Source organism: Chenopodium album, chromosome 16, assembly GCF_948465745.1.
Source record: "Chenopodium album chromosome 16, dcCheAlbu1.1, whole genome shotgun sequence".
NCBI classification, from domain to species: domain Eukaryota; kingdom Viridiplantae; phylum Streptophyta; class Magnoliopsida; order Caryophyllales; family Amaranthaceae; genus Chenopodium; species Chenopodium album.
Genome location: NC_137849.1, coordinates 50,278,311 through 50,304,038, shown reverse-complemented (window position 1 = coordinate 50,304,038; position 25,728 = coordinate 50,278,311). Strand labels below are relative to the sequence as shown.

Genomic DNA, 25,728 nt, shown 5'->3' with positions numbered 1-25,728 from the left:
AAATTAATATTAATTACATCGATCGACGCGTGATTTTGTCATGCTTTCCCAAATTAATACCATTTGAACTAATATTTTAAATGCTTATCCAACGCCTCGGGGACGTTCATTAACAAGATTCTTAATAAAAACACAGAAAAATAATCGTTGAAGAATAATACTAGTATGGCAAGGATGAAATGAAAGAGGTATGAAAAAATGGTTAGAATACTAAATTGATTGTTAATAACAAAGTTATATACAAAAACATACACATTTAATTTGCTTTCTTTTTAACCGTGTTAAAAAATTGAAAGCCACCTAGTAGCATTGATTTCTTTCCTCAGAAAAATCAGTAATTTTCGAAATTAATTCGCTAATTGCCAAATTAAATTAGTGTTAAATAACATAAAAAATGGTTTAAGGTAAGTAACAATAGTGTAAATAGGCTGGAAGAGAAAAAGTGGGTCCAAGTTGTTAGCTGGCAATCCGTTTCTGACAGTCTGTTTTTCTTCTCCTCCAACGGTCACAACCCTTTTCGGACTTCCTCTTTACTATTAAACCCATTTCTCCCTTCTCTTCTTCTTCATTTCTCTCTTCATCTTCTCTTTCTCTCTCTCTAAATTTAAACTTCTTTTTTCTCTCTCTAAAAAAAACAAGAAAATATCATCATCATCATCATCATCAATGGCGGCTGAAACCAAGAAGCCGGAGGAAGTGGTGGTGCCGGAAGCCGAGAAGCCGGTTGAGATGGAAACCCCACCTCCCCCACCACCTGCTGCGGTTGCTGTTGCCGAAGCCGAAGCCGAAGCCGAGAAGCCGGTTGTCGAATCGGCTGAACCCGAGAAGCCGGTTGAGGAATCAACAACCGAGGGCGAGCCTGAGAAGATCGCTAAACAGGACTCTTTTAAGGAAGAGACTAATGTTGCCAGCGAGCTTCCTGAGGCTCAGAGGAAGGCTCTCGAGGATTTGAAGAAACTTATTCAGGAATCCCTCGAGAAGCACGAGTTCTCTGCCCCTCCTCCCCCGCCACCCGCTAAGGTTGAGGAGAAGAAGGAGGAAGAGAAGAAGGAGGAGGAGCAAACTCCTGCCGCCGCTTCTACTTCTGCTGAAGAGAAGCCCGCGGAGGAGGTTGCTCCTGCTCCCGCTGTTGAAGAGGCCTCTAAAACCGAAGAGGCCCCAGCAACAGCAACAGCCCCTACAACAGAGGAGCCTGCTAAAAAGGAGGAAACCCCCAAAACAGAGGAACCTAAAAAAACAGAGGAACCCACAAAAACAGAGGAAGTACCTGTCTCTGTTCCCGCACCCGAGACGGCGACGAAAGAGGAGGAAGAGAAAACAGTTGAAGACATCAAGGAAACAATTGTGGTTGAAGTAGCAACAACAGCAGCACCCGAACCAACCGCGGTCCCCGTGGAGGAGGAAGCCGAACCACCAAAGGAGCCAGAAGAGGTCTCAATTTGGGGAATTCCTCTGTTAGCCGATGAAAGAACTGATGTAATTCTCCTGAAATTTCTCCGAGCAAGGGATTTCAGAGTGAAAGACGCTTTCACCATGATCAGAAACACTGTTCGTTGGAGGAAGGAATTCGAGGTTGACACTCTCTTAGATGAAGACCTTGGAAATGATTATGAAAAGGTTGTGTTTACTCATGGAGTTGATAAACATAATCGCCCTGTTTGTTACAATGTGTTTGGTGAGTTTCAGAACAAGGAACTTTACCAGAATACTTTCTCTGATGCTGAGAAGAGGAAGAAGTTCTTGAGATGGTTGATTCAATTCCTTGAAAAAACTATCAGAACTCTTGATTTTAGTCCTCAAGGGATTAATTCTTTTGTTCTTGTTAATGATTTGAAGAATTCTCCTGGGTATGGTAAGAGGGATCTTTACAAGGTTATTGACAAATTTCTTGAGATTCTTCAGGATAACTACCCAGAATTTGCTGCTAAACAGGTATAATTTCTACTCATTTCTTCATTTATTTTGGTTTCTATTGATTATTATGTGATAATTTTGATCTGGGTTTGGGTAAAGATGAAAACTTTATCATAAATTTCATGTCTTTTTATTGAATTTTGACATGGGTATTACTCAAAATGGAAGTGTTTTTGAAATTATTAGGCAGAAACTCAGAATTTATTGATTGTGTTAATCTAATTTTATTTATTTATTATTTTGATTTTATATAGTTGTGCATCAATGTTTCATGGTGGTATTTGGCATACAACTGGATTTACTTGACTGTGTTTACACCAAGAAGCAAGAGCAAGTTTGTGTTTGCTAGTCCATCAAAGACTCCTGAAACCCTTTTCAAGTCAGTAAACTTGTCTGCTTTGTTATTGTTTTTTCTCTCTCCTCAAATTATTAAACTATTTATTGATGAATATGTTGTTTGTATGTTCTGCAAAAAAACAGGTACATAGCTCCTGAACAGGTGCCTGTTCAATTTGGTGGGCACAGTAAGTTTGGTGAACATGAATTTTCACCTGCTGATTCTGTTACTGAGGTTACTATCAAGCCTGGCACTAAACACCCAATTGAGTTTGCATTTACTGAGGTATATTTGCACCCCTGACCCCCTCCCTTACTTTTTGTCCGTTTCATAACCTTCTTAACATTTACTGTTACCATACCGTGACATATATATAATATATATGAGCCATTTTGTTACATTTGTTTCAAATTGAATTCCTTTTTGTATGTTTCATAAGGTTCTTAACATTTAACATTTACTGTTAGCATACCGTAACATATATAAGAGCGATTTGGTTAGACTCGTTTCAAATTAAATTGACGTGTGTAATGTGTGACGATGTAGGAAACCGAGTTGGTATGGGAGCTAAGAGTAATTGGATGGGATGTAACCTATGGCGCGGAATTCTTGCCAGCAAAGGAAGGAGGATACACACTAAATATTACAAAGCCAAAGAAAGTAACAGCAGCAGATGAGCCAGTAATTTGTGACACATTCAAGGTGACTGAGCCAGGAAAGGTGGTCATAACCATTGACAACCAAAGTTCAAAGAAGAAGAAGCTCCTTTACAGGTCTAAAGTCAAGGGTTCTCAGTGATTTAATCAGAAATATTACCATTATTCATTCAAAAAATCATAGTGACTTTTAATAAGTTCTTTATTTTAAATTTTTGGGGGTTAAATTTACTTTTTTATATAAGGAGTTTTGGGATTTATTATTTATTTATTTGTTTCTTTTTCTTGGATTTTTATTTTAAAATTTCATGGTGTGTGTCCTTGGTCCTTGTGTTTCTCATGTTTGGAGGACATATACAGAGGAAGAAAGGGGTGCAAAAACTGTGTATTGATACTCTTTTTTGTCTGTATATTCTATTTCTATGTAAATTTTAAATTATGGTTGATGAGTTGTGCTAAAATTCCAAATTTTATGGGGTTTTTTTTTTAATTATAATTATTGTTATGTATTTTTTGCAAATTGTTTGTTTTTGTTTCATATTTTAGGACTTTTTGTAATCTTTTGCTTCTTTAACTGATCAGACTTGGCATGTGGCCAACTTATATGTGGGGGCTGCATGTCTGAATGATTGGATCATGTGTTTGGTGAATATTTATTACTATACCCCACTATTTTAGGGCTATTTTGGCAATTATTCTTTTGGGATTTTTACACCAAAACATTTATTTTGGCAATTATTCTTTTGGGATTTTTACACCAAAACATTTATTTTGGCAATTATTTTTATAATTCCAATCTACTTTGAATCCTTGAAACTTTTGGTAAGAGTACAGGACATATTAACTAACTAGCTTTAGGGGTTCAAAATGTTGGGGGAGGGAAACGTTAGTTTTGATCTTTATTTCATTATTAAAAGGAAAAGCAAAGCTTATCTTTGATAATACTTTAAAATTTTAAAGGTAGTGTAGAACAAAGTACTACTATAAGGAAAAATTTGCATGAACAAGTTAATGAAATGTTATGACAATATAGTCAATATAGATAGAAGTTACAAGAGAATTAGAACCACATGATAATTTAACTAATTAATAAAAAGATACATGAATGACATCTCAATTAGATATAAGACACAAAAATTTGGACCATAAGGAGAAAAGATATTTTGCTAATCTTGCAAAAATGAGGGCATAATATCTTCAATTCAAGTGTCACCTTTTCATTAATTAATCTAGAAATGAATCAAATACCTATAAATTTACAAAGGAAATGATAACAAGGTGTAAATGTCAAAATGAAAGTGAAAAGAATAAACTTTAGCAACTTCAACATGAACATTATGATTATAGGTGTTGTGTAGATAACATTATGAGGGACCAAATGGGTCCTAATGCTATAATAGAGACTTGAAAACCTACTAAACTAAAGTCCAAATTTCCCACTCAAAAAAATAAAATAAAATAAAAAATAAGGGATAATTATCATTTAGCAGCAGTATATATGTTCTCTGGAATTTTCTTCTGAATTAATTATAAGTAGGTTTGATTTAGAAGCTTTAGAATTGATGGTTTTGATCAACTACTTTTTGAAAGATGAGACTAATTGGTACTAATAATTTGTTGATATATTATAAGTTATCATGTAGGGACAAATTATTTCATGTAATTTTCTCTGATGTTTCAATCTGATGGGGATGGCAGCTCGTGCAAACTTATCTTCTTAATCTTATGTACTTGTATAGTTGTACATTGATAAAATTTAATATTTTTCTAACTTACAATTGGGTAAGATTATTTATCTAGTGACACTAATCGGAAAATTTTTCAATACTCAAGTTATAGATTAAAAAGGGATATGTACCTGTTATTGTTGATGTATCAATCATACTTTGCATAATTGATTCAATCAAGGTCATTATAATCATAGCTTTTTACCACTATGTAAAAACAAGTTATTTATTTTTGAAGTGGTAGAAAATTATAAAAGCATGTGGATTGACACGAGCACAACCTAAGTTAGATGGATTTTAAGACATCTTGGCGGTTGTGCTTGGCCGAGGCACAACATGTAGGCATCAGATGTAGTCTAAGATCAATTCGCTTGGTTTATCAAAACATCTATAAAAGCAAATATTTCAGAAAATGAAATTTTGTTTGTACACAAACCATAATCGGATTTAGAGCACTAATTTGAGTAGGTTGCTTTTAATTATCTTGATTCACACTACAATGTGGATTTGTCAAAGGTAATACATAGTCAGTCCATCTGTCAAGCATACTTGAAAACAAAAGATAAATCAAAGTATCAAACACTTTTATTTTCCATATCAAAATCATACACTTGTGCTTTATATTTGGGTCCTATCTCCAATTTATGCTTACCTTTTGAATATACCAAGTATTAAATTAATTTAGGTTGTTTAGCCTAATTTGAGTGATTAATTGCTTTTATGACATGAAATACGCTACTGATGTATGCTTCATCCTAGAAGACTATTAGGGAATCCGAATAATAGAGTGTCTCATCATGTCCTAAACCATATTGATTGGCTAATCCCTAAATTAATTAATTCGTGTTTTGTCGTTACTCCTAATCAATGATACTCCCCAAACTTTGATGATTTTTAATATACAGAGGGGCCTCCCACATTTTACCGCATAATTCACTCTTTGGGCTAATTCGGATTGAGGGATCAGTTTTGAGTGTTTTACCGCATGCATATTTTCATCGTCTTTTTTATTAGCATCATTTGAAGTTTTTTAATATCTACTCTATAATATGTAAACTTTGATAGTGAATAATCTTAACTACTCAAGTATTTCACATGCTTAGAGCAAAAATATATATTATTGTAAAATACAAATTTAGTAAAATTTTGACCATGAATAAAGTACTCCGTATTTCAATAGTTGGAATGATTTGACAATAAATTGAAACCTATTTAATGATCAAGTAGTTTACAACTTCCTCTAAAACAATAAAGAAAGAAAAATACAGGGAAAAATTGTACAACAACACGAATTAATTGAATTAAACTTGCTTTTGACAGCTTAAATTCAGACCAAAAACATGAGTAAGGCTGATGGAGTTATGATTATAAAGCCACACTTGTTATAATTTTCTGTTACAACAACAGACATCCAATTAACTTTTTCACAATTATTTTACACATGCTCACTTTATTTTGCATAAAATTTGTTAATGTACTTTCAATTGCATGCATTTGTATGCTAATCATAACCCCGTGCTAATTAACCACCTTCAAATTAATTTTTGGATTAGTATCTCATAATTATAATTTGGGTGCCTTCAAGAATGTCTTTTAAAAGTAAGAACATATCTCTAATTTTAACTCAATGATTTCCAAGTATTATGAGTAATAAGTACAACTGAGTGATAAAATATTATTTTGATTTTTACACTTCGAAATTCATTTAGATATTTACACTCGTATATAATTTATAAATAATAACTCCAAAAAATACACTCGAAAAAAAAGTTTTAAATGACTACAAATATATCATTAATAGTTCTCTTTAAGGGTTATGTATAAGCATTTTCCTAAAAATAAATACATAACTCAACATACCCTCGTAATAACATAATATGGAGTACATAGTACATGGCAAATTAATATACATGCAAAGGACAACGTCCAACACAATGAGACACACTAGTGACACTACAATAGCAAACTTATAGCAAAAACATAAATTCTTTCAATCTTACTCCAATTTTAATGATTTTTTGTCTACGAGTTGAAGATTCTTCCAAATTTGTCTTAAACTCTAAGTTCATGTCAAAAAATAAAAGGTTCTCCCAAATATTATGTTTACACTCCGAATATAGCTAAAGATCCATATGTTGGGAATTAGTATAGATTAGGGACCATTTTTGGGGTCATTTGGACGACTCTATTCCACAAATTAAGCAGGATATTTTATAGTCGAAGGTACAATTTGAGTTTCATTTTCAAGTTGTGTGACACATGCATAACTGCATTAACATAACAAGTTGATGAAGAATCCAAAGATTTATGTCTTGGAAGTAACCACAGATTTATGTTTTATTCTTGTACATGATTTTTAGTCAGTCCATCCAACTGCCCATGTTCATGTAATAGCGGCGCCCAACTACTTTTTAAACAAAGACGCAATGCAATTTGCTTAATAATTACCAACCCTGCTTATTAGCTCTTTACCACCTACAAATTTAAGTTTCGGATTTATGGTAAGACTAGTTTTTACTTTTGAGAATAGATTAGTGAAACATTTTATATTAAACCAAACGTACTGTAAGCTCTATAAGGGGTTTTAAAACTACTAGACTAATTTTAAGACGTGGAATATACCCGTAACAAAGGTTCTTCAACCTACCATTTCACAATTCACATATTTATTGGGCCAAACTGACTAGATCTAATCACCATGTTTAAACTATCTTCATAAGCCTTATAACAAAGAAATAAACTGTAGCTCAGACTAATTCAGCCTCCACTTTCCTTGGGAGAAGACCTTGTAAAGCTTTTCAAAAAAAAAAAAAAAAAAAAAAAAAAAAAAGACATTATGGAAGGCCTGCTATAGCTAGTTATACTTTTACCAAGTCTTTACTGTGTGCACAAATCAACAAGCTTTGGAGTTGTGGATCCCACCAGCTAGCATTGGTAGTAAGTTTGACAAAAAAAAAAAAAAAAAAAAATTGAAACATCTACAATTTTCCGTAAAATGTGGAGTAGAATTCATGCACAATTGCACATAGCATGAATTAAGCTAAAGAATCTATGGAGGGTGTTTGTGATAAATCGGGCGAAACATCCTCCTCCAGGGAAGAGTTTAGGGTGGCTAGTAAACTTACAGAATACCAAAAGAAAGCTTTACATGATCTAAAAAGCCTCATTAAAAATGACCCCGGAGATGATCTGTTTTGCTCCTTTGAAGGGAGTCATGCTACAATTTGGGGAGTTCCTCTTCTTGGTGATAATACAAGTGATACTGTCATCCTAAAGTTCTTGAAAGCGAGGAATTTTGAGGTTTTTGATGCATATGCAATGATCATGAACACTCTTCACTGGCGCAATGAAGTGGGCATTGAATTACTCTTACAAGACGACGTTGGAATTCATGATAACAAGAGTGTAATGTTCACTCATGGTTATGACAAAGAAGGGTACCCTGTATGGTACTTGGTTTTGGAGGATGTCTTGGTCAATAATCGTAGCCAAATTACATCGTACGATGACCAAGAAGGGAGGAAATTTTTTCGCTGGCTGATCCAGTTTACAGAGAAGAATATCAGGAAGATTGTTTGTAGCACAAGAGGTCAAAATTCTATCTTGTTAGTCATTGATCTTAAAAGCTTAACAAGGTATGGCAACAGAAACCTATACAAGGTCATTTACAAGTATCTCCAAATGCTGAGCGATTATTATCCAGAATTTGTGGCAAAACAGGTATCTAACAAACCCAATTTGCTAATATTTCAGATCTTGAACTTGAATGTGCTGCATCATTGACAATTGACAAATTCTTCCTGGTTCTGCGCTTGAATTTTTTTGTTGTCCAACAGTTGTGGATCAATGTTGCTTGGTGGTATCGGAATTATTGCCGGGTTTGTTCAATGGTGTTTGATGCATGGAGCACAAACCAAGTAGTATTCTCCGGTCAAACAAAAACCACCGAGACCCTTTTCATGTCAGTATAGCCTCTTGTTCCCTAGTTTCCTTTTTGTTCAGTTTCTATCCTTGCTCTACCTTATGATCTCAGACTTCTCAGTATTTGACGCTCATAACAGATACATATCTCCTGCACAAGTGCCAGTGAAATATGGTGGCCTAAGCAGAGATAACGAGCAAGATTTTCACCAATCTAGCACTGATGATGTTAGTCCTGATGTTACCATCAATCCTTCTGGCACACAGAGACTAGAGTTCCATTTCACAAAGGTAAATGCCTGTTATATCTAAAAGTGACAAAGGAGTCGTTTGGATTTGTTCATATCTGAACCTATTATATACTGTAATTGCTAGGTTTAATTTCTTACAACATCTATAAGAAACTGTTTCCTACAGGAATCCCATATTCTGATTGTTTACATGAATTGCTGCTGCAACCTGCAGCCCTGTAATGTACTCTGGGATCTTAGGATGATAAGCTGGGACGCTGTATACGAAGCGAAGTTTGAACCTGACTCTAAGGAAAGTTACACAACAGCTATATCAAGGCCAAGGAAGCTTACAGCTAATCATGAACCTGTAATTTCTGAGGGTTTCAGTGTGGATGAGCCTGGGAAACTGGTACTTGCCATTTGTAATATAAGCTCAAAGAAGAAGAAGCTGCTTACTAGAGTTCGAGTTGTGTCATCTGAAATGAATACAGAGCCAGAAGCTTCTCTACGTGGTTGGTTAGTTCAGTCAGATGATGAAAGCAGTATGATTTGTTGATTGGGAATAATTTTTCCTGGGATTTCTCAAACATAACTCTACAACCATTATCATAAAATACCTAAACTTGGCTATTCTAAATTTCTATTGACTTAAGGTTTCTTTTTCCATATCTGCTTCTTTTTTCCTCCCCATCTCTCGCACTCAAACTTGCAAGGCAACATAGGCTCCGTCACAGAAAATCGAGTTTATAAAAGAGAAATTCAAGTGAAAAACAAGCCTAAGGGACTTGTACAGTTATACCTTAAAAGTAGAGTAGCATCTTGCATCAGCAACAATTATTTCAGCTTAACTTTATTGCAGAAAACAAGCTTAATAGAATACTCCATAATAAATAATGTGTGTGTAGACTAGTAAGTTGGTGGCTTGGCATCATTTGATTCCTTCAAAAGACACTGTTAGTCTAATAATGTTATAATTGTCAAGGGTATCATAATGTCCAAGAAAAGTTTTCAAATGACATAAATTGAAAGTGCCAGTACACCTAATTGAGGTGTGGTTCATATCAGAAACTAACCCTTATGATATAAATGAAATTTGAAGTACAAAAAATGTGACAGAATTACAGAAATTTAAATCGAAAACCATGTCAGAAAGAACTACTCCATAAATATAATAACCTGAAAGTGACTTAGCACCAAGGTTTTGAAGGACCATCTAATGGCAGAGAAATAACATCTGTAATTCTCACTACGTATTTATTTATACCAAGATATTCCCAGAAATTTACTTCGTAATAAAATGGATTTCTAGTTGGGCAATTACGCTTCCAACATTTAAAAAACATCCATAAAACAAGTATACAGATAAAATAAAACATTGAAGTTTTACGAGTTTTTACAATCATTATACACTCAACACAAACCCTAAGGTTCTGTTTTCCTAATGGATCAACAAGCCAAAACCAATCAAGCGCTCTAATCAGTTAGCACTTAACGTATGCTCCAAAAGGAAAGAAAATGGGTCAAAAAGTTGCAGAATGTTGAAAAAAAGAAACAAAACTATAAAACAAAGATATGAACCAATGAAAATTTGAAGTGGAAATTCATCTACATATTGAACAAGGAAATCAACACTCATTTATAGCATTGTTGGCAATAGTCTTGAACTAGATTAGAGCAAGATCATCATCATCAATCAGAGAAAGGCAACACTTTGTACCTGTAGAGGAGTTTCTTTCTCTTGAAAGTTGGATTGTCAACTGTGAGGACTATCTTACCAATTTCGCCTACTTTGAAGCTTCCGGATATCACAGGATCATCACTTGAGGTCATCTTGGTTGACTTTTGTATAACCACAATGTAACTATTTTCAGCGCTAGGCACGAACTCGGCACTATAAGTGATGTCCCATCCCACTACTCGAAGCTCCCAAACGATGATACATTTCTACAAAATCCAATAATAGCAATTAAACTTACAAATAAATCATCACAGCAGGAAATTTGAGACTAATTGAGTAGTTGTAGTAAAACCTACCTCAGAACATATGATTTCCACAAACTGCTTCGTTGCAGTTTTTAAGTTTAGGACAGTTGCAGGATCGTCCACAGTGAAATCCGGATTGCAATCACAATAATCAACACTAAGGCCACCATATTGAATAGGAACTTGCTCAGGAGATACATACCTGTTGCACCCAAAATACAAATTTTACTTTAGTATAACCATCAAATTTTCTGAAGTCTGGAGAACAAGGGGAAGAAGTAAATGGTACTGACTTGAAAAGGGTTTCAGCAGTTTTTGAGGGTCCAGCAAACACAAACTTGCTCTTTGTTCTTTGGGTCATGAATGGGCTCATCATAGTGTAGAAGGCCAAATACCACCAAGGCACATTGATGAACACCTACGAATTAATTTCGTAACACAATTTATTAGAAACCAATAATTTCTCAGTTATACTTCCTACATCCTTGAGAAGACTATATATATGTTTGAATTTTTCCTTCTTACATTAGAAACAATTTCAAATGGGGAAACTTGGTAAATGAAAGTTAAGATTTAAGAAAAATAATTCTAATTCAAGTAAGTGCCACCTCCTAAACTTAGGATGCAATATATGATATCAAGCCAACTAGCAGGCTGCCACACACCCAAAGGTAGGCTCAAAGTTCTTATGCAATTAACATGAACATCAACTAGCTCGTTCGAGTTATAATACAAATACAAGCTAACTTCATCCAAACAATAAGCATCACCAGGATCAATCAACATCTATTGTACAACATCCAAACTAACAATCATGCTAAATTGCTAACACAACATTGATACAATACTAACTACCATTTCCAAGTGTAGGCAACAACAATAACAGCAACCGAGGATTAATGATTCAAATACAACATCTATAAATTCAAGGAAATATACCTGTTTGGCAACAAATTCAGGATAATTATCTTGCAGCAAATGAAGAGCTTGTCTAGTAGCCAGCCTAAGGTCTCTTTTACCAGGACCAGGAGCATTCTTCAAATCATTAACCTGAAAAATAGTATTAACACCACCAGCATCGAAATCGAGCTTTCGAATACTCTTCTCTAAGAACTGAATCCTCCATTTCAGAAACTTCTCTCTCTTCTCCTCACTTGAAAAAGTCTTGGCATACAAATCCTTATTCTGAAACTCCCCATAAACATTATAACAAACTGGGTGACATTCCCTATCATGTCCATGCATAAACACAACTTTTTCCAAAGCATCCCCTAAATCTTCATCCACTAATTTATCAATCCCAAAATTTTCCCTCCAAATTAGGGTATTCTTAAGCATTGAAAAAGCATCATTAACCCTAAAATCTCTTGCCCTTAGAAACTTCAGTAAAATTACATCAGTTCTATCATCTTTCAACAAGGGTATTCCCCAAATTGAAACTTCCCCATCATTTTCATCTGGGATTTTCTCATCCTCCTCATTTAAAGCAGATTCAATAGTATTTGAAGCTGAACTAGTAGCTAATTTAGATGATTTGGGCAAAAGGGTTTTATCAGACAGAGATTGTTTGAGCTGGGTTTTAAAATCTTCAAGGGATTTTCTCTCGAAATCTGAAAGATCAGAAAGAAGATTACTTTCCACTTTAAAAGAAACAGCTGATTGAATAAAGCTGCTTTTTTTAGGTTCCTTAATCTGGGTATCCTCAGATTCAGTAATTGTTTGTGATTCTGTGTGTTCTTCAACCTGAACAGCCGGTGTTGCTACCAGTGGTTCTGGGGTTGTCTCAGATTCTATCTTCGCCGGAGATTCTTCTTCCGGCACCGGAGATTCTTCTTCCTTAGGTACAGAAGTCTCTGTTTCAGCTAATTGAACCGGAGATTCTGATTCTGGTATTGCCGGAGATGGGTTTTCCGGCGGAGGGGCAGTGGTGGAAGGAGGAGTAGATTCTGCCATTTTTGGAGAGAGAAAGTGGAGTGAATGAGGAGAGAGAAAGAGGAAAGATAGTGAGTGAGAGGTAGGGAGTGAAACGGCGGCGTTTAGGGCGGAGAAAGGAAAATCCAAAGTGCAGAAAAAAGGGGAAAATTATTGAGAAGACAGGACAAAAGGAGGTAGAAGAAGGGGAAATTAACACGTGGAGGACAAATTAATTGTGATTGAAATTTGAAATCTTTATTCTACTTTTTGTTTATTTATTGATTTTTAAGGAAAAAAAAGTGAGAGTATTTTAGATTTTTAAGTATTTTTATAGTAAGGGAGTAAAATAAAGGAAAGATGGGAATGTTGACTACAAGTCAAACTGAAAATATCATCGGATTCTTTTTGGTTTTTACTGTCTGCCCATCGTTTTTGGCCCTTTTCAACTTTTTTTTGGTTTTTTATTTTTATTTTTTTTACAGTGTAGGAAAAGAATTTGGTGTTGTAGAGATAAAAGTCATATGAGTACAACTTTGGTGGTTTGTGGCCAACTAATCCTTGATATTTCTGGCAATATATTGCTGTATTGCAGATTGACAGTTACAACTTACAAGTAAGCAACAAAATCGGGTATGTCGAGTTGGCCATAACAAAATAGGGAGCGGAGAAAAGTGTGTCGAAACTACAAATTTAAGGTTGATATAAATCTCACCATTAGATCCAGTATTATTTGATAAATAACAAGATTAGTTCGCAATATAAATAACATGTAGTGCTATTAGATTTACAATGACCATTTACATGACTCGTCAAAAGAGAAATTAGGTTTAGTGTTGCGGATTATTATTCAAAGCGGTTAAATGAGGGTTGTGATATATATTATATATGTTACACCGTTTTAACTTATTAGCATTTTACTATTGTATTGTTGATGTCATCATGTATTAGACCCCGCCATGTGATATTCACTCTTATCTAATATCATCAATATCAATATCAATATATATTATTAAAACTCAATGGAAAAAATTGAAATCTTGCAACGTGTCGTTAATTTCGCCATGTGGTGCCATGTCATGTTATTATTGATCATTAATGTTTCCTCTCAAAAAAATTCTAATTTGTTAGCATTAATACTAACACATCTTATGGTAATAAAGTTATTTAAAAATGAGTTATTCATATTCATTAATTCTAAAATTTTAATTGTCTTACATGTGTATTTTTTAACAACAATACTCATTTAAAATATGTATTTCTTTCAATTACTCATTTAAAATATGAAAACCAAAAAAGTGTAACAAAATTTTGGTTTTTTCTTTTAATCACAATGTATGTTTAATTAAGGAATTTTTTTTATGACAACTGAAGAATAAAAATCCGTTAACAAATAAAAAAAACTAATATACTTCATCTGTTTCTTTTTTTTTTTTTTTTTTTTTTTTGAAAACTACTTCATCTGTTTCTATTTTATCTAAATTATGCTCAAAAAGTGCATATGAGGGCAACTTTTGAAGGTAATAAGGTAAATCATGTGCAACAAGGGACACAATATTACAATTTCTCTCTCCTTTCCTTAAATATTGTGCCTAAGGCCATGGGTCAAGTAAATAGAAATGGAGGAAGGGCCTGAATTGAATTGTTTATGAGAGAAAGAAATTAGGAACTGAACTGAACTGAAATTAAGCTGAAAAGAAAAGGTCCTTATGATAAAACATTTAGGTTATCGCATATTATTAAATAAATATTAATGTTCAATAATATTTGCAAAAATTAACAAATGTTTATTTTTAATGAAATCACCAATCCATTTCACTTTATTTTATTATAGTTATATATATATTTATATATATATGACCCGGGGTATCGCCCGGGCCAAAAACTAGTTTAATTACTAATAATGCACTTCACCAAATTGATAAACCTACTCCCCTGTTAGGAAAAAAAAAAAAACCCCTGTTCCAATTAGACACTAAATAGAATGTCTCATTGGTGATTGTATAATTGTATACCAATATACGATGCACTCAAGAGATGATATCCTAACATACACATTCCCTTCATTTTGGGCTCTATAAGCAATAAAATGATTGAGAATTTTATACTCTCAACTCATTAAGCTAGCTAACACCTATTGCAATATTATACGTATAAGTGGTATAACTCGTATAAGATCTACTAGATCATGTTTGATTGATGATCATATTATCGTTAATTAGATTAATCATGCTTTAAGGTCATATTGGATCAATTTAGGGTTTATGTTTTTTGGCCACAATAGTGAACCAAGTTGGGCAATCAAATTTGAAGCATGAATCACTTTTGGCAAGTACATAAAATATCATGACCCAAGCAACTTGGGCCGTAAACCATTGAAGACAAAAACCACAAAGGCCCGAAATCACAAAGGACTGAAAATCATCTGGTACCTTTGTTTACTCCATCAATCACCCAGAAAATCCGAAGAATCATCTCAAATTCTCATCAGAAGAAGAAGAAGACGAAGACGACGACGAAAGCAAAGGAGTAGCAAAATCGGCAACACCAATATCACAATCTGCAAATTAAGACCCATCAACAAGCAAAGTTGAAGAACAAAAATGGCGGAAAACAGAAAAGAATACAACTTGGATGCCAAATGGGATGCTTGTCTTGATCTCTCTCTTCGCCGCTTTGTTTACTCCTCCGTCGCCGGCGCTTTTTCCGGCCTTCTTCTCTTCCGTTAGTGTCTCCTTTTCCTTTACTTTCCTGCCCCCTTTATTTATATCTATATCAATTATACTTTTATTTTGAATAAATTGTGCTAATGATGCTAATGTGCTGCCTAGTTTTATGTTTTTGATGATAATTTCTTAGATTTGTTCGTGTTTGTGTTGGTATTTTGTTGGGTAATGTGGAAATTTGGTTTTGGGTTGATGGGTTGTTCTGGGATTTCGATTTTAGGGCATTTTGTGGGGTTGCAACAGATATTTAGGGCTTTGAAGTTGAGATTGTGTTGAAAATTGTTGAATTTTGTGGTGAAGGTGATATTAGGTCAACTGTGATGTGCAATAATCGATTGTGTTAATGGATAAGTGCAGTAATAAATTCATAGATATAGAGGAAATGGGGATTGATGAAGATGCTGCAGTGGTCTAGTAATCCCCTAAACTGATATTTTGGCTGGTGTTGAGGGTTTTGCTTGTGTTGTATTACTTGTATAAATACTTAAAAATGGAAGAATTGTCTCTTAAAAGTAGGCAGGAAGTGAATATGTGATGGATGACATTGCGGCAACTGAAGCTGTAGCATTGAATTAATATGACGTAAAAGTGTTTGTATGTTTGTTAGTGTTCGCGTTATTTCCAGAGTCATTATGCACTATTCATTTCCCCGTTTTTGTGATGTTGAGCGACTATTAGGCATTGATATTAGATTGTGCTGTTTTTTTCAATTAGGGAGTCCTGTGACTCGTTGGGCTTCTGTGGCTTTTGGTGCTGGAGTGGGTCTTGGATCTGCATACTCGGACTGTTCTAGATTGTTTGACAGCCCCACAGCAAATTTGAGGTCTTCAAACATATCTGACTCCCCTGTTTCTCAGGTAAGTTAATCTCCTTTTGTTTGTATACTATTGTATTGATTAAATAATTGGAGGCAATGCAGAATAGGTTAACATTAGCTTGATCTTTATAAGGTCACAAAATCAATATTTGTTTGTATATGAAAAAACTTAAGTTGCTAAATACTTTTAAATCAATTATGTGAGCTTTTAAGAGAGAATGACTTTGATTTTCATGAGACTGGATTATGCTTAGTATATGGGGTACACACTATGTACTTTAAACAAATAGACTCGAGACTATGTTTGATGGATGAGCACATATAGTTCCTGGCTGAAGTGTTGTGATAAGCGAAGATGACTTTGATACTTTTCATGGTATGGCCTTGATTGAAGAGAGAGTGGGTTGGCTCTCATTTGATTGGAGTTACATAATGTAATGACAACTTTAGTTGAAAATTGTTTGTCTATGGTATACAAGTATGTCACAGAGTAGCTGATGGGTTCAACCAAATCTAGTACGATTTTTAATGTCAAATTCAGGATTCTATAGAGTAGCTGGAAAGGATTTTAGAGGATATGGACAGGGAACACTATCTCACAAGTTTTACTATGGACAGAAATGTTCTAATTTTATAGCGAATTAAAACTAAGCTTACTTGAGTAATGATTATTGTTGGCAAAGGAATGATTCTGCTAGTTGACTGACTCTATATGGATGAGTATTTATCTTGAGCTGTACCTATTTCAATATTTGCTGAAATTATCTTGGAATTGTGCGCACTATGATGTGCATGAATATATGAGATCATCAATGTAGGAAACTAGTATTATTAATGTGCTAACTGGGAGCAGTAGGATAGTGTGCTCTTAGTACAGCTCTCTCCTGCTTGGTTTGTTTTTCCCGGGGTTAAAGAGGTATGAATGGTCTCATTTAATTTTGGAAGTGTCACTGCATATGAAAGACCTCTGCTAGTCAGATTTCTCCCTCTTTCATTGGTTACCTGATATGTGCTGGCTCTGAAATTTTGCTTTCTGCTATTTAACTTGATGTAGATTTGACCATTAGTGTAAGCGCGATGTAGATGTGTGAGATTCCCACTATTCAGATGTCTCTCTTTTTCATTGTAATCTGGTATGTGCTGGGTCTGAGATCTTGTCATCAGCTATTCGATCTTTAGATTATTTATGTAATAGCTATGTAGATGTGTGAGACTCCCAAGGTTTCTTAGTTGGTTGTATCTGTTTGGAGGCTAGTGAAGAAAGAAGCTCATTATATAAGTTGAAGATGGCTCAATGCTTTTCATGCTTGGGTTTCATCTTATGAGAAACTACTCAAACTAGTGGAGAGAGTGATATCACTGATATGCTAGGGACTGTAGATGAAAGATCTAAAATTTAAAATCAAGAGGGCGACTGGAAGAACTCTGGAGTTGATTGGAGTGATTAAAAAGCGAAGATCTTCATTTTTAATATATGCTCCTTAGAAAACCTTGGCCCATGATTGATGATTCACTATGCTGCTCTTGACTCTTACTTTTGAGCAGATGCAGTTTTCAAGCTGCTCATCTGCTTCACGATGTTAGCTTTTCACTTTTTTGGTTTCCTGTTTGCCTGTTTTCAAACGTTTAAGTGGTCTAAATAGAAATTTGATGATGGCTTTTGATCTATTTTTTAAGTTTTACCCTTGTTCTCTTCCTTTATCTCTATTTTCTAATTAATCATTGATGTGACTTCACTTTGGACATGTAATTTGAACTGCAGAATTAACAAAGATTCTGATTATGTTTTTGGGCAATGTACTTTGGTGTCTTTTATAGATATGAAGTAGTATACAATAGGATCCTCTCATAACAAGCAGCCTTCTTTATATACAACTATGCCAATCCAAAATCTGCTTAGTTATTTCTCTCATAACATCTTTGTTTTGTGAATTCATTTGAGTTTTCAGATCCTTTTGAGTTTTTCAGCTCGCATATTAATTAATATCTTCTCTATACAGGATGTGCAAGAGTGACTTTGAGTTGAGTTACATATGTCCAAGGAACAAGTAAGAAGGGCTTCTTACTTGAGTTCACTTTACATAACTGTTATCCCTACTGTAGTGCCAAAAATTGTTTTGCTGGGTCATTGTACCCTTAATGTACTGCAAAATTTTCATGAAACAATTCCTTTTTGTCTTGTAATGTTACCATGATTTGAAGTTCCAATCAGGAGAATGGAAATTGAAAAGAAAGAAAAAATAAAATTCTATAGCTAATGTGCTCAGCACATAAAATAAAATCTTTCTAGTTGACACGCATTTCATATAGTTTCGTTTGGAGATCCAAGTACATGGTGCTGCCTTTTAGGGTTCATATAACCCTTGGGTTGATGTATTCTCTTACTTCATTGATACCGTCAGATAGCTCAACGCAACTATTTAAGCAATTAAACCTATTCTAACAACTGATTTTGTAGCCAATTTCTCATGATCATGAAAGCTTCCTCTGCATCTGCATCTTCTTCTGGAGTATCGGGTCTATGGACAAATCCATGTCCTCTACCTTCAAAAATGATTACCTTTGAGTTGTTCCCAATTACGTTCCCAAATTCATTTAGGATGTTAACCTGACAAAGAGGGTCATTATCCCCTGTTACCAACAGAACTGGTACCTTCACATTGGAAGCAGTAGATAAATTCATCCGTGTTCCATAGAATGAAACACCAGTGACAAAAACAGAGTCTTGGTCTCTGGCTAACACGTCTAGTACCCGGCCACCTCCATAGCAGAATCCTATTATGCCAAGCTTTCTAGAAGAATCAGCTGCCATAAACTCATCGACCATCCATTTGGTTGCTGTTGCAATGTCTGTTGCTATCCTGCTGGGATCATGTTTGGCTAGCCACTGCTCCAATTGAGCTTGTGATTGGTCCTTGGACCATGGATCGCCACGGAAAAGATCAGGCACTAATACACTGCAGTTTCAAACACAAAGTCATATAACATTTATTGTGGTGCTCTGAAATTAATAATAGAGTCCATAATCAGTTTGATATTGCAGTTCCAAACATAGTCATTTCCTCCAGTGTTTATGTTAGCATAGGCGAATAGCTAGCGAATTCTCCAAGTTTCACAATCTTATTAGTTAAGACCACAGATGACTCTAAGACTCCGCACCACAAATGCTCCTATGACATCTATGTACATGCTATATTCAGCATGTTGTATTGCTTAGTTTCATACAGACAGGAAAACCAACAATAAGGAAACATACGTACTTGTAGCCATTGCAAGCAACGCGATAGGCAAAATCTCTGGTGTAAGAATCCTCAAAGCCAAATATGTCTGTCAAGAGTAGAATGCCAGCTCCATTGTTGTTCTTGACGGCCTGGAAGAGAGAGGCACGAATTGTATCGATGCCATCTCCTATTTCAAGTTCTGCTCCATTCACCAACTCGCATGCCTCTGCATTATCTATGTCATCTTCCACCTTAAGTTGGCTGCAACATACTGCTGAGCTTGATCTCTTCTTTTGTATGAAAGATGGTACAACACGTTTCTTGGATGCCGAATTGCATCTTTTCTGTAATCAAACTGAAGCATCACCGTTAAGAAACTGACGTTGCATATACTTTGTAAACCAATGTTAATTGATAGAAGAAAGTTTAGTATGCCATTTAATTGGGAATTTTCAACAAAAGTGATTTACTAACCAATATTTCACTAAGTAAACTTCTTCCACCATACTTCTATTGTCATTCTTGCGAAGTTTTAGGTATATCATTTAGTTCAAATTTTAAGTTACTCCATATTAAATTTAGAAAGTGACCTATTATTTAGAAATATCTGCCTAGATAAAGGTCTAATTCGGCATGTAATTCTACTCTGAAAGCACAAATAATGCTATTGCAAGCAACTTACTTCACAAATCACAAGTGAAAAATCCACCAAATCTTGCAAAAACACATAACAATAATCAAATTGCCATGATGTTATGTTAAATGTCACACACACACACACACACATATATATATATATATATATATGAATGCCAATGCTTATTCAACTTCAAGATATAAATTTCAACAAAAAATTCCCAGTAAACAATTTAAAAATTTTCTCAATAACATAAAATACAAAAAAAAAAAAAAAAAAAAAAAAAAAAAAAAAAGAAAAAAAAAAAGAAAAAAAAAAAGAGGAGAGTAAACACTAAACAATGGGGTGATGGAAACATACAGAGGTTAGAAGCAATGAAGAAGAAGATGATGAAGGCAAGCTTAAACGACGACACAACGAGCTAAATATAGAGAACTTGGATTTGTTGATGCTGATTATTGAAGGAAAATTAGAACAACATTGTGAAGCTAGCTCCATTTTTCTTTTCTTTTTTTAATTAATTGATGAACTTCAAAGTTTTGTTTTTCAGAAAAACTGAGCCTTTCATTTTGTGTACTTACAATTTGTATTTTCTTAAAAAAAAAAAAAAAAAAAATTGTAATAATATCTTGTGTTAAATACAGATATTTGTTGCTCTCATGAATTGATGTCAACATCTCTTGGACCAAAGTAATAAAGTATGTATAATTACTTTTGACCTCATTCTTTGTTAATAAGAAGCTTTGAGCTATCCAAAATGATTAAATTAGAGGAATGTTAAACTGCATAGATAGTGACCATAATGATTGATGAAATGATGAGTGTCTAGAGATTGAAGTTAAAAACATATAATTATTTCTTAATGATCTTGAGAGTGTATCATTGTTTCTATTGAGGAGATCATTAATGTATCAATTAATCTTTCTTTTCAAATCAATAATGTATGACATAGAGTCTTTAAGAACCGTTAAGTGAGCCTAATATCAAAACTACACTCTATGAAATGAAAACTAGGTTATTGACTCTTTAGGAATCAAAATTCAAACACAAATAGGAAATCTAATTCTTGGGCAAAATATTGTAAAATAGTATTAGCAAATCAAAGTGAAATCAGATTATATTATTTTCACCTTATCTTGTCTTATTTAAAGTAGATTAAGTGTATAGTTAGGATAAGTAAAATTCATGACCAATAGGCTCTATGCAAAGCTAAAAAGAGCCTCCAAGCAAGCTCATAATTCATATGAAGTGGTAGGCGGTCGCACACCTAACAAAAATAATACCTAACTAAACCTCCTAATTATGTAGTAGGGTAAGTCAGGGTCGATCCCACAGAGAAGGTAGTATCAATATTGGTTACTATGAATTAAAATTAGTCGAGTCAATCAAAATAGGGTTGAAAATATCAAAATATTATACTACTAAAACAAGAAAATCAAATAATAAAAACATCTAGAATTAAGTATCACCACTAGCATAATCAATGCAAGACGAATTCTTACCCCAACCAATTAATTATATGTTCACAAGGAAAAGTAATCCCTAGATATAATACCAAAGGTCTCTTTCGAGTTATCAATGGCTTCTCTAATCGCAATCAAGCCTATTTTCATGGAATCATGCAAATTAGAGACATTAAGCACATTACTCTAACTTCCTAATCATCCATTCAACTATTTTCATGATGAACTTCAAACCCTTAATTAATCTATTCGATTCCGTTAAAACCCAACTTTCGTTGCGATTAAAACAAAGGAATAATAACAATACCAATTATCTCTAATCTAGTATTGGCATAAGCACAATTAATTAAGCATGAACAATATAACAATTAATTGAGAATTTCAAAGAATAAATCAAGTATCAATCATGGCTAGGGTTAAACCTAACCCTAGAATAATAATCTACTCTGACATAATAAAAGAAATAAAATAAACGAAAGAGATGAAGAAAATATAATACTTGAATTAATAAAATAAAACTAGAGAGAAAACTAGGGTTCTAAACTAATGGGGGTTATGGGATAATAAAGCCAAGGAGTATTTATAATAAAGCTAGGAATTAGGATAGAATTAGGAAACTAATTCGGGCTAAATCGTCCAAGAATTGTCCACACACGGGCGTGTAAGCATAGGGCACGTTCGTGTATCTCGCTGCTGCACGCGTAGCTCTTCTTAAAACGGTCATAACTTGAGCTCCACATCTTTGTTTGAGGCGTGTAATATATCGTTGGAAAGCTCTTTAAGTCTACTTTCCAATGCAATTTGAATCACTCCAATATCATTTGTAGATCAAAAGTTATGATCAAAATAGTGGACGGGACTCATATTTGCCAAGTCTTTCATCAACGCCCTTGCTTCTTTCTATCCTTATTTCATCTCGAAGACATGATATGATATCCTAAAGCAACGTAGCTTCATACTTCATTATTATTATACTCAAGATTAGCTAACCATAGTCCATTTGCATCTAAATCACCTGAAATTCATCAAAACACACAAACGGAGAGTAGTAGAGCATAACCTAAGCAAATAATGTAAAAATACAACTTAGACTTCTAAATCCATAAACAATTGACTGTAGATAAGCACCTAAAATATGTACAAATTAGGACCTATCATGAAGTATACACAAAGTAATAATTTAAGTTAAATTTAGAGCAATCATTTCAAAGTAGCAACCTCAAAACACATATTGCACACTTATATAAAATTCAAACTTTACATATTACAAAGTATTATACATTAAGAATCGATTGATTTCAAGTTTCAGTAAATAAAATTTCATCAATTTTTTTCCAATTCTTAGGAGATGTGCTAAACAAGTTCAAAAATGTTTCATGAAAATATGATTGTATACCCAATCCCACCCAATGCCCATCTCTTATTGGGCTAAATAGGCCCTCCAAAAAAAAAAAAAAACAGCCCTCCAAAAAACAGTAAAGAAAAGGAAAAAAAAAAAAAAACAAATTAAAGAGAAGAACACTTAAATTGGGCCACCGCCTACAAATCAGTATTTTAATTAATTGGATTTAGACTTCAAATCACACGAGGCATTAAATTGATGATTGTGATTTTACTTAGCAATGAAGGAGAGAAACCCAAAATCATATACCAAGAAATAACCAAGAAAAATAGAAAATTTTCCATTTTAAGAGAATAACTTGATTGACAAGAGAAAAAATGGAGGGAGATGGTCCACCTGTGAACGATTGCTGTACGATTTGCCATGATAACTTCAGCATTCCTTGCCAGGCTAATTGCTCTCACTGGTTTTGCGGTTATTTTCTCTCTTCTTCTCTCTTTATTGATTCATAATCCTGCATTTTTATTTAGCTTAAGAAATTGATGAATATATAATGTGTAGCATGAAATTAAGTTGTTGATTATTGAAATTGGAAGGCTGGTTTTCTGTCTGGGTTTTTTCTGAATTTATGAATTTGAAAGATGGAAACTTTTCTGGGTTGCTTTGTATGTGTGTATATGAATTAATCAAAGCATAATTAAAGTTTACATCTTGCGATCTTAGGGGGTTTTAATTCATGTTAGGATGAATTGTTGAACTTGGGTGTGATTTATTTTTACTAATATAGTAATATTATTATCCTTGTGAAGAAGGAAAATGTGAGAATTGATTATGGTGGAAAATGTGATTTAGCCAGATCACATTGATCACAATTGATGCAATGGGTTTGCTTATGAGCTTCATCTTTTGATAAATTGATGTTTGAGTGGTAATATGCTTGCTTGAATTCGACTATTTAATGCTTGTTGTGGAATGGTTGAAGGTGATTTGTCTGATTGAGCAACTACAACTCTACAAGACTACAATAATGATTAGCTTGTTAAGGTTGGGTTGATGCATTGGGTTTGTTATTGGGATTAGTATTTTTGGTAAATTGATGGTTGGGCGATAATTTGCTCCCCCAAATTGAACTATTATAGGGTGGTTTTGGAGTTGACCGATGTTTACGCTATTTTCGTGCCATGATGTTAGCTTACTAGTGAAAAATCCTAACCAAGGAGTGGAACTGCTTTTATGATATAACTTAGTTAATCCCATAAATGTTGAAATCTTTAGTTTGTGGAGGGTGGTTGTACATTTTTAATTTGCTTACTTCCTTGATGCAAATTGGATGATGTTTGTTGGTTGTCTAGACCTGTTTTTGTTATCTCCTTTTCAGGTTGGTATAAGCTATGTTTCCCTATCGGCCACCCTTAGTTTTGGGTTGGTTTTGTGTATACCAAGCACTTTACTAAGAGCTGGTAGGAAACACATTTGTTGTTTTGTTTGGGACCATGGTAACATGTTCATCAGATAGATCATGTACTGAAGTCCATGAGTAGATCATAAATTGTTGTATGTAGTTGCATATGATATCTGATGTATGAAATGTAAACTTCACAGATAGTTGACTCCAGTCTCACCACTTTTGGTTGAGAATTGAATTAAAGCAGATTATTTTAAAAAAACCTTTTACCTTACGGCAAACAACTTGAGGATACGTATATATAACATGGAGTTGCTGAATATTTTGTTATTGCTGGATATTTTGTTATCATTGTTTGGCATGGTTGCAAACAAGTGCTATTATTGACTGATTCATGTTTTATTAACAATACAGGGGGGTGTATTTTACGAGTTTGGGATCATGCATCAGCACTGCGACCATGCTTATGTCCTTTGTGTCGCCGTCCCATTAGTTTGTTAATACCTACTGAATCTTCCCGGGAACAACGGGCTAATCCAGAAGTTGCAAATATTATAGGGAGGATTGAATTATATAACCGTCAATATGGTGAACGCTCCAGTGATCTCATGCAGGTACTTATTTTTATAAAGGTTACATTAGAGAACTTATAGTGAATCTTTAATTATGAAAGAGTATAATACATAAATTGACATTTTGTACTCATTAGACTATTCTTTAGGTTGGTTTGTTCATATTTTTGCATAGTGTTGAGCAGGGGCAGTAGGTATCATTGAGATGATATGACCTGTATTTGTTTGATGGATGGAGATTTTCTGGTTCATGTATCATTTTACATGATTCATTGCTTCTTTACAAGTTTGCTGCAGATATAGTTTATTTGTCCTGTTTAAGACCTTATACCCTGAATTTTGAATTAAATCTCATGTTATTTCCTGCTGGAGTTGCATGATTGAGGTTTATTGCTTTGCACTTAAGGGTGCTTCAATTTTGAGCTCAAAAACTGCTGAAATGTAGTCGTAGAACATGTGATTAATACTGTATGTTTGCAATTGGAGTATCCCTTGTTGGTCCTCAATAATACTAGAATACCTCACTGTGATGTAACGTATGTATAAACTTGCATGCTAATCTCAAATTCTTGTTCCCTTTTTAAACCACAACTACGTACAAAGGAATAATATAAAATATGATTCCTTGTCATGGATGAATGGTGGCTTCTACTTTTGTGTTGTACTTTGTATAGTTTTGGGGTGCCTATAATTTCCTTGTTCAACTAATCTCTTATAGTCTTATGTTTTCTCAGAGATTGCGAGACCTTCCCTTTCTGCTTCGAAGGTTATTGCGTGACTTGATGGATCCTCAGAGATCTCTGCCATTTATTATTAGAGCTCGAATATATTTGGCAGTTAAGTGAACTTGTCAAACCACAATA

At 34.1% G+C, this 25,728-nt stretch overlaps 6 protein-coding genes across 6 annotated transcripts in view; 4 read left to right on the top strand and 2 right to left on the bottom strand.

The window, feature by feature from the left end:
- LOC145585853 (uncharacterized) overlaps nt 1–25,728 on the top strand; it is an 88,487-nt gene that overhangs the window by 62,266 nt on the left and 493 nt on the right. Inside the window, exons 2-4 of the mRNA XM_081642564.1 lie at nt 23,260–23,362; nt 24,708–24,907; nt 25,600–25,701. Of these exons, the coding sequence (XP_081498690.1) occupies nt 23,266–23,362; nt 24,708–24,907; nt 25,600–25,701 (399 nt within the window). The 5' untranslated portion in view covers nt 23,260–23,265. The remainder of the gene's footprint in view (nt 1–23,259; nt 23,363–24,707; nt 24,908–25,599; nt 25,702–25,728) is intronic.
- LOC145586913 (patellin-3-like) lies at nt 556–3,353 on the top strand. Its single transcript, XM_081643876.1, has 4 exons — nt 556–1,932; nt 2,169–2,293; nt 2,395–2,536; nt 2,798–3,353. The coding sequence occupies exons 1-4, from the start codon at nt 667–669 to the stop codon at nt 3,047–3,049; spliced, it is 1,785 nt and encodes a 594-aa protein (XP_081500002.1). The 5' UTR covers nt 556–666; the 3' UTR covers nt 3,050–3,353.
- LOC145584518 (patellin-3-like) lies at nt 7,686–9,344 on the top strand. Its single transcript, XM_081641343.1, has 4 exons — nt 7,686–8,354; nt 8,471–8,551; nt 8,637–8,846; nt 8,973–9,344. The coding sequence occupies exons 1-4, from the start codon at nt 7,686–7,688 to the stop codon at nt 9,342–9,344; spliced, it is 1,332 nt and encodes a 443-aa protein (XP_081497469.1).
- Nucleotides 10,135–12,848, bottom strand: LOC145586912 (patellin-3-like). Its single transcript, XM_081643875.1, has 4 exons — nt 11,711–12,848; nt 11,065–11,189; nt 10,823–10,973; nt 10,135–10,732 (listed from the first exon to the last, which is right to left on the bottom strand). The coding sequence occupies exons 1-4, from the start codon at nt 12,722–12,724 to the stop codon at nt 10,478–10,480; spliced, it is 1,545 nt and encodes a 514-aa protein (XP_081500001.1). The 5' UTR covers nt 12,725–12,848; the 3' UTR covers nt 10,135–10,477.
- On the top strand, nt 15,152–18,478 carry LOC145586911 (MICOS complex subunit MIC10-like). Its single transcript, XM_081643874.1, has 3 exons — nt 15,152–15,406; nt 16,123–16,265; nt 18,226–18,478. Exons 1-3 carry the CDS (start codon nt 15,286–15,288, stop codon nt 18,238–18,240), a joined length of 279 nt encoding a protein of 92 aa, XP_081500000.1. The 5' UTR covers nt 15,152–15,285; the 3' UTR covers nt 18,241–18,478.
- On the bottom strand, nt 18,492–20,639 carry LOC145586910 (uncharacterized). The gene is made up of 3 exons (XM_081643872.1): nt 20,444–20,639; nt 19,486–19,790; nt 18,492–19,182 (listed from the first exon to the last, which is right to left on the bottom strand). Exons 1-3 carry the CDS (start codon nt 20,579–20,581, stop codon nt 18,660–18,662), a joined length of 966 nt encoding a protein of 321 aa, XP_081499998.1. The 5' UTR covers nt 20,582–20,639; the 3' UTR covers nt 18,492–18,659.

What these genes read in the sequence shown, in the direction of transcription:
- LOC145586913 (XM_081643876.1), top strand. Translation starts at nt 667, where the DNA reads ATGGCGGCTGAAACCAAGAAGCCGGAGGAAGTGGTGGTGCCGGAAGCC. An exon ending in CAGAATTTGCTGCTAAACAG is followed by an intron (nt 1,933 to 2,168) that starts GTATAATTTCTA and finishes GATTTTATATAG; the next exon opens with TTGTGCATCAATGTTTCATG. An exon ending in ACTCCTGAAACCCTTTTCAA is followed by an intron (nt 2,294 to 2,394) that starts GTCAGTAAACTT and finishes GCAAAAAAACAG; the next exon opens with GTACATAGCTCCTGAACAGG.
- LOC145584518 (XM_081641343.1), top strand. Translation starts at nt 7,686, where the DNA reads ATGGAGGGTGTTTGTGATAAATCGGGCGAAACATCCTCCTCCAGGGAA. An exon ending in CAGAATTTGTGGCAAAACAG is followed by an intron (nt 8,355 to 8,470) that starts GTATCTAACAAA and finishes GTTGTCCAACAG; the next exon opens with TTGTGGATCAATGTTGCTTG. An exon ending in TAGAGTTCCATTTCACAAAG is followed by an intron (nt 8,847 to 8,972) that starts GTAAATGCCTGT and finishes TGTTTCCTACAG; the next exon opens with GAATCCCATATTCTGATTGT.
- LOC145586912 (XM_081643875.1), bottom strand. Translation starts at nt 12,724, where the DNA reads ATGGCAGAATCTACTCCTCCTTCCACCACTGCCCCTCCGCCGGAAAAC. An exon ending in CTGAATTTGTTGCCAAACAG is followed by an intron (nt 11,190 to 11,710) that starts GTATATTTCCTT and finishes ATTAATTCGTAG; the next exon opens with GTGTTCATCAATGTGCCTTG. An exon ending in TGGAAATCATATGTTCTGAG is followed by an intron (nt 10,733 to 10,822) that starts GTAGGTTTTACT and finishes TGGATTTTGTAG; the next exon opens with AAATGTATCATCGTTTGGGA.
- LOC145586911 (XM_081643874.1), top strand. Translation starts at nt 15,286, where the DNA reads ATGGCGGAAAACAGAAAAGAATACAACTTGGATGCCAAATGGGATGCT. An exon ending in TTCCGGCCTTCTTCTCTTCC is followed by an intron (nt 15,407 to 16,122) that starts GTTAGTGTCTCC and finishes TTTTTCAATTAG; the next exon opens with GGAGTCCTGTGACTCGTTGG.
- LOC145586910 (XM_081643872.1), bottom strand. Translation starts at nt 20,581, where the DNA reads ATGGAGCTAGCTTCACAATGTTGTTCTAATTTTCCTTCAATAATCAGC. An exon ending in CTTCATTGCTTCTAACCTCT is followed by an intron (nt 19,791 to 20,443) that starts GTATGTTTCCAT and finishes GTTTGATTACAG; the next exon opens with AAAAGATGCAATTCGGCATC. An exon ending in GTTGCTTGCAATGGCTACAA is followed by an intron (nt 19,183 to 19,485) that starts GTACGTATGTTT and finishes TTGAAACTGCAG; the next exon opens with TGTATTAGTGCCTGATCTTT.